This window comes from Sminthopsis crassicaudata, chromosome 2, assembly GCF_048593235.1.
Source record: "Sminthopsis crassicaudata isolate SCR6 chromosome 2, ASM4859323v1, whole genome shotgun sequence".
Lineage (NCBI taxonomy): Eukaryota > Metazoa > Chordata > Mammalia > Dasyuromorphia > Dasyuridae > Sminthopsis > Sminthopsis crassicaudata.
Genome location: NC_133618.1, coordinates 660310664 through 660324993, shown reverse-complemented (window position 1 = coordinate 660324993; position 14330 = coordinate 660310664). Strand labels below are relative to the sequence as shown.

Sequence of the window (14330 nt, the reverse complement as noted above, 5' to 3'; positions counted from 1 at the left end):
CAGAACTGTGTGGGTGGGCTAAGAGAGGAGTTGGAGAGTGGGAGTGGAAGGAGCAGCAGGGTGATTTACCCTGGTGACTGAAATCTGACAGTCTGAATGCTATGTGAATGCCATTTAAAATGAAAGAAGGAAAAAAACAGACAAGTGCTTGCTACATAGTCTTTCTCTATATATCTTTGTGTGTCCACCAACCCCTGCTCTCTCTCTTTTCTCCTCTCTCTGTTCTGCTTCTGTTTTTCAGTTTCTGTCTCACTGTCTCCACCCAGCGTTTCTATCTGACTATGGCCTCCCGTATTTCCTCGTCTCCTCACTCACCTTTTCTGCCCCTTCTGTCACCCAGGTTTTTGTATCTGTCTCCCTGGAGCGGGCTATTTCTCACTGTTACTGAAGAAAGTCAGGGCCGGAATGAAGTTTGGGGATTATTTAATCTATTTTCCTTATTTTACAGATGGGAAATGGAGAGACTGCTTCCTCTCTTCCTTTTTTCTCTCTCCCCCTCCCTTCTTCCCTCTTTCTTTCTCTTCCTCCTTCCCTCTGTCTGCTTTCCTCCTCTTCTTCTTCCTTCTTGTTCTTATTCTACTCTCACTCTTTTCCTGTCTCTGTCTCTTTCTTTCTGTCTTTGTCTCTCTCACTGTCTCACTGTCTCTTTTTTTCTTTCTCTCTCTCTTCTCCCCTTTCTCTGTCTCTTTCTGTCTGTCTTTCTCTCCTTCTCTCTCTCCTTCCCTTCTTCCCTTTGTCTTTCTCTCTCTCTGCTCTATCTCTTTGTTGATTGATTGGTCTGTGCCTGTGTTACAGCTTCGGGCCTCCCTGCTTCCATCTTTCCCTCTGTCTCTGTCTCTCTGTGTCTCTCTCTGTTCTGCCTCTTTCCTGATTGATTGATCTGTGCATTTATCACAGCCTTGGACCTCCCTGCTTCCGTCTTTATTTCCCTCTCATCTGTCTGTCTGTCTGTCTGTCTGTCTGTCTCTCTTCTTCTCTGTCTCTGTCTCTCTCTTTCCTGACTGATTGGTCTGTCACAACCTCGAGCCTCCCTGGCTCCGTCTCCTCCTTCCCCTCCCCCTCCCCGCCTAGCTCTCTTTTCGCTGCCGGTTCTCCTCCCGCCCCGCTCCGCGTCACTGCCTCTCCCGCACTCTTCCTTTTCCTCCAGCATCCTCGCTCGCTCGCTGCATCCCGACCGCGCCCCGCATCGCCCCCTGCCGGCCGTCCTTGGTCCTGCACGCCCTTGCTGCAGCACCTCGGACAGCGTTGTGGGAGCCGCGGCAGCCTGTTGGAGGAGTAGAGCCGGACTTTGAGCCAATTGGGGGGAGGGTGCGGCGCGTGGGGGGGAGGGGGCTCTCGCGAGAGGCTCTGCTGCAGGAGGAGGCGGCGGCAGCGGCAGCCCTGCTGCGGGAGCGGGAGCGCGAGGAGGAGCCGGCCGGGGCGCGCGCTGCCCCCTCCCAGCCCCGGAGCCCAGAGCGGAGGGGCCGCACCGCTCCGAGCATCTCCCGCGTCTCTCCGGCCGCGCAGCATCTCCTGGCCTGGCGGAGCATCGCCCGCACTGCGGGGCAGCTCTCGGATTTCCTCCTGCCCCCTCCCCCGGTCTGGCTGAGGAGCCCCCGGTGGGTGAGTTGTGGGCCTCGGGCGGGGGGAGGCCGGGGGTGCAGCGGGGCCGGGAGCGGGAGGCCCAGGCGGGCCGCCGCTCTACATGGCCCCGGAGATCCGGGATTACGGCTTCGGGCTGGGAGCTTCGGGCTTTGCTGCAGAGGACGGGCGCGGGGGCGGGGCGGGGGCGGTGGGCTGGGGTACCGACCCTCGGGATCCCCCCGGGCCAGGGGCTGAGCCTCCTCCTGCTTCCTTCCGCGCTGCGCCCCTTGTCCCCTTCACCTGCGGAGGTGGCGAGGAGAGCCGAGGTGACCTTCGGGCTGGGGGGGGGGGGCGTCCGTTGGAGGGGAAAGGTGCGGCTTCTGCTGCAGGTGGAGAAGCCGCGGGGAGGCCGCGGGTTCAGGCGCCACCCAGGGGCTCGCAGCCCCCTCTTCCTCCATCCTTCCCTCATCCTCCTCTCCTGGCGCTTCTCCCTCCTCCCCCTTCCATTGACGTAAGGCTACACGGACCTGATGCCATTGCCTGAGTTTCCAGCTCCTTTTCCTTAGAAACCACCTTCTGGTCCCTTCCAGTTCTGACAGTCTCCGTCTCTCTCTCTCTCTTTTTTTTTTCATCTCTTCTAACACCTTCCCTGCCACGGGGTGTGCGGGAGAAGGGGGGTCCGAGCGGGGAGGCCCTCTCCCTTCTATTCAGGCCAGGCTGGGACTCGGTCACAGAACCCAAAAACATGATTTTTTTTTTTTTTTTTAAACCCGAGCCTCAGAATGATGCATTGTGGGGAATAGGAGGCAGATGTGGCCAGTGCTGTGCCCAGCCTGGGACCCCCCCCCCCCCCATGTGGAGTGCTTAATGGTGGTGAAGTTCTGGTCTCTCCTGCGGTCACAGGGCATCTGCTGTCGGTAACATGATTCAGTCTTGGACCAATATTTACAAAGTGCCTGTGCCCCAGCTCTGGGTTAGACCGCTCTGGGGGGAGGAGACAGGGGCTGTAGTGTCTGCTGGGTACCAGGGGAGAGCACTGGAGCTGAAATCGGGACCGGACTCCAATCCCGTGAGTCCGCCTGCTGTTACCTGTGTGACCTTGGATGAGTGACTCAGTCTCTTCGAGCCTCAGCTTCCTTATCTGTACAATTCTGGGGCTGAACTCTTTGGAACTATAAGATCTTCTCCAGTTCTGAGTCCTCTGATCCCTTAGGGAGCTCAGTCTGGAGGGGATGATGGGACTGCCAGATAAGTAACTGGTAATCACCTTGATCCCTCTGGCCTGGGGGGGGGGAGGGGGAGGCAGAGGCGTGGTCTTGGCCCTGAGCTAGGAGCTGTAGAATTAGTATGCCGTTTCCCTGCTTTAAGTTGGTGTTTGGGGGTGGGGGAGAACAACCGGACCCCGACCTGGGATGTGAGGTGCATTGGATAGGAGAGCTGGAGCATACCTGTGCCAGGGTGGGCGTTTCTTGGGGACTTGAATATAAGAGGGGGAGTGCATACTTAGCAGCCCTGAGCCATGGGACCTGGGGCTTGGGGCTCCTGGGTTGCTTTTCTTACTGAGAGCAACAAATTGCTTCCACCCTCCGGTGCCCAGGCTTTCCCTAGACCAATGGTCTTCAAACTTTTAAAATAGGAGACCAGTTCTCTGTCCCTCAGACTGTTGGAGGGCCGGACTATAGTAAAAACAAAACCTCACTCCGCCCCTCAGCCCATTTGCCATAACCTAGGGGGCCGTATAAACTTCCTCAGTGGTAGCATCTGGCCCACAGTCCCATAGTTTGAGAACCCCTGCCCTAGACAGTTGCAGCCCCCATCACTTTTCACGGGGATGTGGGAAGGACACAAGATAAGGGATGCAAAGTGTTCAGACCTCTCCGAGAGAGCCTGTAAGTTAATTCTTCCCTCTGGTTTTCTATTCTGTAACTCCTTTGGGAAACTCATCTTCCTTACCCTCAGTGCCCTTTCTTCAGCTTATGGAGTCAGAGCTCAGAAGGACTTTAGAGACCATCTAGGCTAATAGATTAGACTAGATGGTCTAATACCCCGCTTTCACAGAGGAGGAAACTAAAGGCCAGTGAAGGGAATGACATTTTCCCAAGGTCATAGACTTAGTAAATAGCACAGCTAGAGAGAGAATCCAGGTCTCCTGATTCCCAGAGCAGGGCTCTTTCCTCTGCACCATAGCTCCATTTCCCCATGATGATGTCCCAGAAGACATTTTCTCAGAGCTCCGTGAAGCAACAGTGTCAGGAGCCACATAGAATCAGAGTATCAGAGTTGCAAAGGAGCTCAGCGATCATCCATCTCCACCTGAGCAGAAATCCTGCCTCCACCATCCTCAACAAGTGAACATTCAGACTTTGCTTGAAGACTTCAGGTGACAGAGAAGTCACTTCCATATTTAGCAGCTCATTCCATGTTAGGATCCTTCTTTCTTACATTGACCTGAAATTCTGTTCTCTCGAGCCAAGTGTGACAAGTCTAAACCCTCAGCCCTACATATTCTTGTACACCGGGGTGGGGAATGTCCAGCCTGAATCAAACTGAAAAGCATTTGCTAAGGCAACTATAGGCGATGGTGAGCTGAAGCCTAAGTAGAACACTTTGTGTGGTCTGTGAATGATGTTATAAAATCCAAATGGCCCTTGGCAGAAAAGAGGTTCCCCACCTCTGTTGCAGACAGTAAACATAACTCTCCCTATCCCATCCCTTTGCTCTAGTTTTTCTTCAGGCCAAATAGCCCCCAACTCTTTTATTCCATTCTCCTTGACATGTTTTCAAGTCCATTCCCAGTCTGATTGTCCTCCATCTTCTATCTTGTCAATATCCTTTCTGAAATGTGAGACCCAGAACTGAATGTAGCTTGACTAGGGTAGAAAAGTCTCAGAGCGACAGATTAATGCTTGATGTACGGGAGAAACCTTCCTAATGGTTAGAGCCATGGGCTGCCTAAGAAATGAGTATTCTTTCTCAGGAGAGTCAAGTCAAGAAGCAGTCTTAAGAAAAGGTTGGAAGGCCACTTATTGAGTATGGTAGGAAAGGGATTCCTGTTCAGGTACAGGTTGGGTTAGGTGAAGTCTGAATATAGCAGGATGGTAACTTTTTTTTTCTTTTTTCCTGATATCTTAAAGTAATCTAAGATCGTGTTACCCTTTTTGGAAGTCATATTATATAGTTTACTCTCTGGAAACTTAAAGTCCATTGTAGAGGTTCCATTTAACTCTTCCCATTTAACTTTCACCATTTGAATAAGTTGGAGGCAGCTAAACTGTCTCAGTGGATAGAGTGCCGGGTCTGGAGCCAGGACAACTTACCTTCCTGAGTGTAAATCCAACTATTTGATCCTGGGCAAGTCACTTAATTCTGTTTATCTCAGTTTCTTCTTGTGCTAGAGAAGGAAATGGCAAACTACTTCAATATCTTTACCAAGAAAATCCTAAATGGGGTTATGAAGAGTTGATCATGACTGATGAGTGAAAAACGAAAGCCATAGCTGAGGGGAAAATAAAATTTAAAATATATATATAATCTTTCTCCTCTCTTCTACCCCTAAAAGATGCTGATAATGCCCAATAACTCCTTTTTTTTTTTTTTTTTCAATCTAGATTAGATTCCTCTCATTGGGAACATATGCAGCTTTCATGTTCCTCTAGCACTGCTTTTCTAGGACTAAGTGCAGCTACTTAGAATCTAGAAATTTGCTTCTCTACCACTGCCCCAATTGCTACAACCTCTCGGACTAAGATACTGCAACCTTTGGAGCTAAAGAGGAGATGGCCAGTTAGATTAGTCCTCAGAAAAGGGAGGGAAAGTCAAGAGCTGAAGTCTTCAACTCTTTGCTTTCTGCAGGGTATCAACAAAAAGAAGTGGCTCTGATCTATTAATGTGGTTGTTTTTGTCGACATGTGGTGTCAATAATCAATAGTCAATCAATTCACCTTCAACAAGAAAAAATCCAAATCCTAGACAAAGGCTAGCCACAATATATGTTCTTCAAGTTGATCAGGGAACTCTCATTAGTGCAGATTGGTGGGAGAGTGATCATTATTGATGTCATTTACAATAAGCATTTATGGAACATCTTACACAGTGCTAGGTACTAGGAATACAAAGTGGTATAAACCGGGATCCTTGTCTTCTGGAAGAATTGTTAGGGAGGCTAAAAAAGAGGAAGAAAGTCCACAGTGCAAGATGGCTTGAGAGCATTAGAATAGAAGGTCTCCAAATTTCTTTCCAGGTTGAAATTCCATGATTTTCTAAGTAGAAAATGAGTGTTTAGACAAGTAGGAAGAAATCAGTCAATGTGGACCAGGTTGTTCTTACCCGGCTTCCTAAAAGGAGAGAGAGGACAGGAGAGAGGATTTGCGGTGGACCATAAAGGACTGGTGGGACTTATACGATCAGAGACAAGGAGTTAGGAAGGGCATTCTAGTTATGATGAGCAGAGCAAGTACTGCTTCTTATCTGTTTTTGTCTCTGTATAAAATCAATGAATAGTGTGACAGGATCAGACACAAGAAAGTCATGGTAAGGAATAGTGAGTAGAATGGTCTGAATAGGACAGAAAGGTCATTTCTGGAAGTAATATGAAGTTAGTTATGAAGGAAATAAAAAAAGATGGGAATAACATTCATTAAGCATTCTTTATGTGTAATGCGCTGTGTAAACTTGAGAATTCAAACAGGAAGAAGATAGTCTCTATTCCCAAAGAAATAGTATTTGTTGGTAGAAAACATTGAATGTCAGGTAGAAAAGTTTACATTTGAACCTTATAGGCAATAGGGAGCTACTGTGACTTCTTGAGTAGGGCATGATACCATAGAAACTATGTTTTGGGAAGAATATTAATAGATTTCAGGTATCTGGGGTGCGCAATTAAGGTGAAGCAGGAGAGGGGATATAAAGAATGTGATTCAGGGACAACTGAATATGATCCAACTACAAAATGAGATGATCTGAGAAAGAACAAGATGTGTTCAAGAAAGTAGGAATATTGAGGAGGGTATTCTGTCAGTAAAGCTTTCTCTGTGTACTGGGGGAGTAGCAGAAGTTTAGATTTCTCTGAATTGCACTACTTCCAGTTTTACCAATTCATGGGGAGAAGGTGTGAAAAAAAAGGCCTGAATTTTAGCATCAGATTTATCCCTGATATGCTGTGTGATCATGAATGTCTTTCTTTTTGTTCAACATCTTAATCATCTCCATCTATAAAATGGTCCAATATATCATCCTGTCTCCCAGTTTTATAGCACATGAGATGACAGGAGAGTAAGATTCTTTATATTCATTTAATTTAATTCAATAAGTGTTTATTAAATATCTCCAAAGTGCTAGAAACTCTACTAGATCTTAGGGATTAAAAAATAAAACCCACAATAGTCCCTGCCCTCAAAGGGCTTCCAGTCTGTTGGGTCTAGAGAATAGGAAACAATATGTAGAAAGATAAACAAATCCAAAATAATTTCTCATTTCCCAGGGAAGAGCACTAACAATTGGAAGATGGGGTGGAAGATCAGGAAGGCCTCACATAGGTAAAGACAGTTGAGTTTTGAAGGAAGATGGAAATTCTTTTTTTTTTAAATTTTACTTATTTATAATTTTTTTTCACAGTATATATGCACGAGTAATTTTTTTTTATAATATTATCCCTTGTATTCATTTTTCCAAATTATCCCCTCCCTCCCTCTACTCCCTCCCCTTGATGACAGGCAATCCCATACATTTTACATATGTTACAATATAACCTAGATACAATATATGTGTGTAAATCCAATGGAAGATGGAAATTCTAAAAGATGAAATTAAGGCCTGAGTGTGGACAACAACCTTGTTTGAACAAAGGCACAGAGACATGAGAGCTGAAATGTTTTGTTAATTGAATGGAAAATAGATGAGTTTGGACAATTTGGCTTTTGACTCTTGGAACATAGCTTGGATGTGATAGCCCCTGAGATTCCTTTCAACTTTTAAATTCTCTGATATGGTATAGTGGAAAGAAGCAGGGTTTGGAACCACAGGACCTGGGTTCAAATTCTAAATAGTACCTGTACCTGAACTTAGTTTAAATAATACCTGAAAGACTAGGTAAGTTATGTAATATCTTTGGGTTCCTCTTTCTTCATCTATAACATGAGCTGATTGGAACAAATTATTTCTAAGGTCTCCATAGGACTTTTAATTTTTATTTTGAGGCAGTGAGATAAAATGGAAAGTTTTTAGGACTTGGAGGTGAAGGATTTGCCAAATTCTGGCTCTGCCATTTATTAATTTAGTTATCTTAGGGAAATCATTTCCTCTTTCTGGTTTTCAATTTCCTTATCTGCAAAATGAGATGGCTTCTCAGATTCCATTCAGCTCTAAATCTATGCTCAAAACCTAGGGAGGATTAGATTTGTTGTTAATAATTAACAAGGCCATATAATGTCCCTAAAAGATGGTCATTCATTTCTTTTCACACACTTGGGGAAGAGTGGATTGCCATTTCCCCTTCCTTAGATCCTTCCTCTGTATCCCCATTTTGTAGATGAAAAGACTGAGACCCATCGAGGCTATGCCTGCCCTCTCTGGAGTCCTTTTCCTTCTCCTTACCTCTCATGCATTCCCAGAGATCTCCTCTCTGAGACCTTCCTTTCTTGATTGGTGACCCCCTTCTTATCTTACCTATATTACCTATATTTCTTGCCTGCTGCATAACTACCTCAAGAAAATATTGCTCTGAGAAACCTCTACTCTTGGGCATCTCTCCAGATGCCCTTCCTTTCCTACTCTTGAAGGTAGAAACTGCCTTGTCTTTTTGGATTTGTATTCTCAGCATTTAGCACAAGACTTAGTATACAATATAGTATACAATAGTATTCAGTAAGTACTAAATAAATATTGTCTATCTCCATCCATCCATCCATCTATCCTTCCAACCTTCTCTCCTACTCTCATGTCTTTGCTAAGCCATATTTTTCTGTATGTTGTTCTTAATACACACTGATGATATTTTTTGAGTTATGTATCCAAAGGTAGAGATGGGCTCTATTGAGTCACTGCTAACATTCCCTACCCTTCCTTTTTTTTTTTTTATTTTTTTATTCATTTTTCCAAATTATCCCCTCCCTCCCTCCACTCCCTCCCCCCGATGGCAGGTAATCCCATACATTTTACATGTGTTACAATATAACCTAGATACAATATATGTGTGTAAATACCATTTTCTTGTTGCACATTAATTATTAGCTTCCGAAGGTATAAGTAACCTGCCTACCTTTCTTCTGATTAGTGGGAAACATTTAGAGGGCAAATTGGTCTGAGAATGGGGTTAGGAATCAGTCTTTAGTCGTAGACTTTTGCTTATGGACAGGTTTGGAAGGTCAGTCTGTGACTAGAAGTAGGAGGTCAATTTTTGGCCAGATTTGTGAGAATTTGTAATTGTGTTCAAGAGGTCATTCTAGCTAGGATGAGAGGTCAGTCTGTGGTTGAGTCTGTGATCAAGGTGACACCAGTCTTAGGCCATAAGGGCCTTTCTTTGATTAGCTGTAGGGAATCAGTGTATGTACAAAACAGTGTATGTCATCACTAGTCAAGATTTGATACTCATTTTATGACCAATGTTAGGGGTCAGTCTTAGAGCATCAGCCCAGTCTGGGGAGTCAGTCTGTTAGGGGAAAACCCTTGACCATGTGTGTCCCTCCTATATAGAACTCCCCCTACCATTCCTTTCACAGTGTGGGGTCTTGGCTAATAGGATTGTAGAATTTAGAGCTGGAAGAAATCTAGGATTATCCTTCTCATTAAAAAAAATAAACATTGTACACAGTAACAGCAGTATTGTAACAATGATCAACTGTAAAAGACTTAGTTACTGTTATCAAGACAAGAAACCAAAATAATTCCATGATGAAAAATGATATTTACTTCCAGAGAGCTAAACTCTTGAGTACAGGACTATTTTTTCTCTTCCTCTCTCCTTCCCTCCCTATCTTCCTCCTTCCCTTCCTCCATTCCTTCTTCCTTCATTCTTTTCCTCCCTTCTTCCCTCTTTCCCTTCTTTTCTCTGTGCCTCCCTCCCTTCTATCTCTCTCTTTCCCTCTCTCTGTGTCTCTTTACCCCTCCTTCCCTTCCTTTTTTCCTTCCTTCTACTCCTGGAACATGGCTATTATGGAAAAAATTTTTAAAGTGAGGAAACATATCTAGAGAGAGAAAGAAACATGACTCAGATCTTTTGACTCTTAAAGTTTAATATGCTTGGAGTACAGAGAGAACAGAGGATGGAAAGGGTTAGACATTTGGAATACTCAGTTTGGTAGAAGATGAGACTGTATTTCTGTCAGGAGATGGAGTGAGATAATTGGGCAAGACTTGCAGAATGAGACACGGGAGTTAGCCCTTCCCTGATCTGAGTATGTGGATCACTAATATGCAGGTCCTTTGCTTGTAGCCCCAACTTCTCTCTTGTGAGGATGGAGGATATTAGCATTGGATTTATCCCCAGATACCATTCCTCCAAGGGTGCTCAGGGAGGAAGTTCAAGGTTCTGACTTCCTGGCCTCAGCTGCAGGCAGTATTTCTCAGAAAAGTAATAGAGGGGGGGGACAAAGGAATACTGCCATACCATGCTGTGATCCTGGCTTCCCTCTGTTCTCTCTTCCAGCTCAGGATTAAGAAGACGTAGATAGATCTGTGGCTGCACCTGGGTGTCAAGGACTGGTATCACAATGGCAGGTAAGGAGGGATGCTGAGGATGTAAAGGGGATATTTTGGGGGGATCAGAATGAAAGTAGTGGGTAGACTGGCCTGTATACCCAAACTGAGTCCTGACATTCCATTGAGGATAGAATGAGAATCTTAGCTGTTCAAGGAACTTTAACTATCTCACCCAATGCAATAATTTCTTATTCAGCTGAATTGATTGGAACTGTTCTAATACTTCCAGTGATGGGCAAGCCTGTTTCATTATTGTCCCATGCTATTTTTTGGAAATGCTTCTTTAGACTGAGTTGAAATTCACCTCTCTGCATTTTATGAGATCATAATTTTCAAAGGACTTTTAGTCCTTTTAGTTTAGACTGGGGATGGGGGGGTGGAGTGGAACCTTTTCTTCTGCCAAGGGTCATTTGGATATTTATCATATCGTTTACAGGCTATGCAAAATTATATAGCAAATATCTCTGATAAATGCTTCATTTCTCAAATATATAGAGAACTGGGTCAAATTTATAAAAATAAAAACCATTCTCCAATTGATAAATCATCAGAAGAAATGAATGGCAGGTAAGCAGTTTTCAGAATAAAAAATAGGCCAGATGTTTCTCATCTCTGGTTTAGACCAAACCCTTCATTTTCTGGATGAGGAAATTAAAGTTAAATGACTTGATCAATAAATCATTATTGGGCATAGGTAATAAGAAACAGAGGAGAGATCTTAATATAGACTATTGTAGTCAAATTAGAAGGAAAGCAGGAAACTGAGGGTAAATTATATAGAAGATATCTCTGATAAAAGCTTCATTTCTCAAATATGTAGAGAACTGGGTCAGATTTATAAAAAATAATAGCCATTCCCCAATTGATAAATCATCAGAGGAAATGAGTGGCAGGTAAGCAGTTTTCAGAATAAGAATCAAAACTATTAATAGTAATATGAAAAAAAATGCTCTAACTCACTCTTGCTTAGAGGAATGTGAATTAAAACAACAGTAAGGTACCACATTGCACCTATCAAATTACCTAACAAAAGGGGAAAGGACGTGTGTGTATATATACACATATATTTTTGTATAAATAGATAAATATAATTTATAGCAGCTCTTTTTTTATAGTGTCACAGAAGTAGAAATTGAAGCAATGCCTGTCAACTGGAGAATGGCTGAACAAATTGTAGTATATGATTGTGATGCAGTACTCTTGAGCTATAAGAAATGGTGAACAGGATGGTTTCAGACAAACTTAGGAAGAATTACATAAACTGATGCAAAAGAAATTGAGCAGAACTAGGAGAATATTGTATACAATAATAGCAAAATTGTAACAGTGATTACTTGTAAAAGACATTCTGATCAATGCCAAAGACAATTCTAAAATAACCATGACTAAAAAAAAAAAAAAAATGCTGTCCAAAGACAATTCTAAAATAATGATGATAGAAAAACAATTGCTATCTACCTCCAGCAAGAGAATTTATGAACTCTGAGTGGAGACTGAAAATAGTATTTTTATTTGATTTTTCTTGCTTTTTTTTTGCAACATGATTAATATGGAAATGTTTTACTTGATGTCACATATGTAATGGCTATAATTACATGGCTTTTTCATGGATGGGGTAAGGGCTGGATGGAAGGAGAGAATTTGAAACTCAAAATTAAAAATAAATAAATTGATAAATGAAACAATAAATAAAAATTAATTTTCTCTCAAAAAGGAAAAGGAAACTATACTCTTTGGTCTTTTCTATTTAGATTGCTTTGCTCTCTTCTTGTCCCCAGTTTCCTTACCTTAAGACAGCAGATCATAATACAGAACTGGCCTGGGAGCCAGAGTGACCTGGCTTCAGATCTTTCCTCTGACCCTTACTAGTATTGTGATTCAAGGGAAGTCATCCTTTGAAAGCCCTTGGCAGCTGGTGGTGCCAATCAGCATTGTTGGAGTGAATGCCTCACCTGGTACTCCTTAATAAAATTATAGGTCCCCATCCCTATCCCCGTGGACCTTTGACTCAGATCTCTTCAATGCAGGAGAAGGTGGGAAAGACATTATCGATTTTAAAGATATCTGAGTTGAGAGAGATCTCCAAGATTATCTAATCCAACTTTTACCTCAGTAGGAATGCCCTCTAAGGGATGAAGGCCTCCAGGGACAGGAAACTTACTACCTACAAAGTCCTTTTCATTTTTGAATAGCTGTAACTGTTAAGAAGTTTTCAGTTATATTGAGCCTACAACTGCCTCCCTATAACTTCAGTTCATTGTTCCTCCTTTTCTCTGAGGCTGAGAAGAATAACTAGTTTCTCATTAAATATAACTTTCTCAGAAGCCAGATTTCTATGATGCTTGGTAGTTCTTATGATTCAATTTGGCTGCTCCAGATTGGTCTGGCCAGGTCTGAACTCTGATCTCAGGTTCATTTCTTTGGTGAAGAAAGAATGAGTACTCTCCCAGCATGAATATTCCTATCCTATTGTAGAGTCTTGCCATTCTGACTTATAGGTATTAAGGTCCCCATGGTACAATAGGCTGTCCCGTAAGGAGGATAGTTGAGTTGAGAGCAACCCTGCCTAGAAAAGAGGCCAGTTGTATTCCTCTAATTTTTCTGTCCCTCATTCCCTCAATCATTTACATGAGCTATTGGAAAAATGGTCAAAGTCCCATATCTAATATTCCCTAGCTCCATTATCATGGAGCTTCTTTTTTAAAATGGGAATAACAACACTTGTGCTACCTATTTTTCTAAAGCTTTTTATTTTCAAAACATGCACAAATAATTTTCGACATTCATCCTTGCAAAATCCTGTGTTTCAACAATTTTTTTCTTCCTTTTTCCTGCCCCCTCCCCTACATGGCAAGTAATTTGATATATGTTAGATATGTGCAAGTCTTCTATACATATTTCTACAGTTATCATGCTACACAAGAAAAATCAGATCAAAAAGGAAAAAAGAGAAAGAAAACAAAATGCAATATGCTGTCTTTCACAGTGTTTTTGTGACACTCAAATGAGATTGCATATAAAGGATACTACATAAATATTAGTATTTGTAGTTATTTATTTCCTTCTTATAATTCTTAACTTCCTTCAAGGATGGAGAGAAGAAAAGAGGATGAAAAATGTTGGCTGATACTTAAAATGTTCAGTCGTCAGTCATTTAAATATATATGTATATATATATATATATATATATATATATATATATATATATGATTTAATTTAATTTTTTTTTGCTGAGGCAATTGGTGTTAAGTAACTTGCCCAGGGTCACACAGCCAGGAAGTAATTTTCAACTATTTGTGATCCATTTGGGGTTTTCTTAGCAAAGATAATGAAATGAATTGCCATTTTCTTCTCCAGCTCATTTTTAAGGAAACTGAGACAAATAGGATTAAGTGACTTGCCCAGGGTCACACAGCTAGTAAGTATCTGAGGTAGGATTTGAATTTAGGATGAGGAATCTCCCTGATTCCATCTCCAGCACAGTTGGGATCATATGCATTATGGCACCACCTAGCTATCCACTGAAAGTGATAAAGATTCATACAAAATGCTATCATCTTGATGAAAGAATAAATACATGCTAAGGGCTAATAACCAAATAAATGAATGAATAAATCTTTCCTGTTGTCCCTAGTGAAGAGTACTTTCTCATTCTCCTGTTACCTTGTATTTATTTATCTGTGTATCACCCTTTCCTCTGAATGAAAAATCCTGGAAGGCGGAGATTTTTATTGTTTTTTTTTTTGTTTGTTTGTTTGTTTTTTGTCTTCCCTACCACCGTGCCTTAACAGCTTAATAAATGTTTGTTGAATTGAATTGGTCCATATTTTGCATTTAAGTGATATAGTGGCTGGAGCTTGGCCTGGAATCAGGAAGGCTTGATTTGGAATCAGGTTTCAGATACTAGCCGTATGATTTTAGGCAAGTCACTAATCTTCCCAAAAAAACTAAATCCCAACCCCCAAAATCTGTCTCAGTTTCCTCATTTGTAAAATGGGGCTAATAATACTAACTATTGTTGTTGTGAGGATCAAATAAGACAATATTATAAAGCACTTAGCATAATGTTTGGC

General features: G+C 42.5%; 1 protein-coding gene across 3 annotated transcripts in view; it reads left to right on the top strand.

The window, feature by feature from the left end:
• The window catches only part of SCAMP5 (secretory carrier membrane protein 5), a 111815-nt gene that overhangs the window by 82164 nt on the left and 15321 nt on the right, over window positions 1-14330 (top strand). The window contains exons 1-2 of one of the 3 annotated variants that reach the window (XM_074296963.1): window positions 1360-1598; window positions 10205-10275. In XM_074296963.1, coding sequence (XP_074153064.1) covers window positions 10269-10275 — 7 coding nt within the window. In that variant the 5' untranslated portion in view covers window positions 1360-1598; window positions 10205-10268. Of the gene's footprint in view, window positions 1-1359; window positions 1603-10204; window positions 10276-14330 lie in introns of those variants that run through there. The other 2 variants (XM_074296961.1, XM_074296962.1) reach the window with 2 other exon arrangements.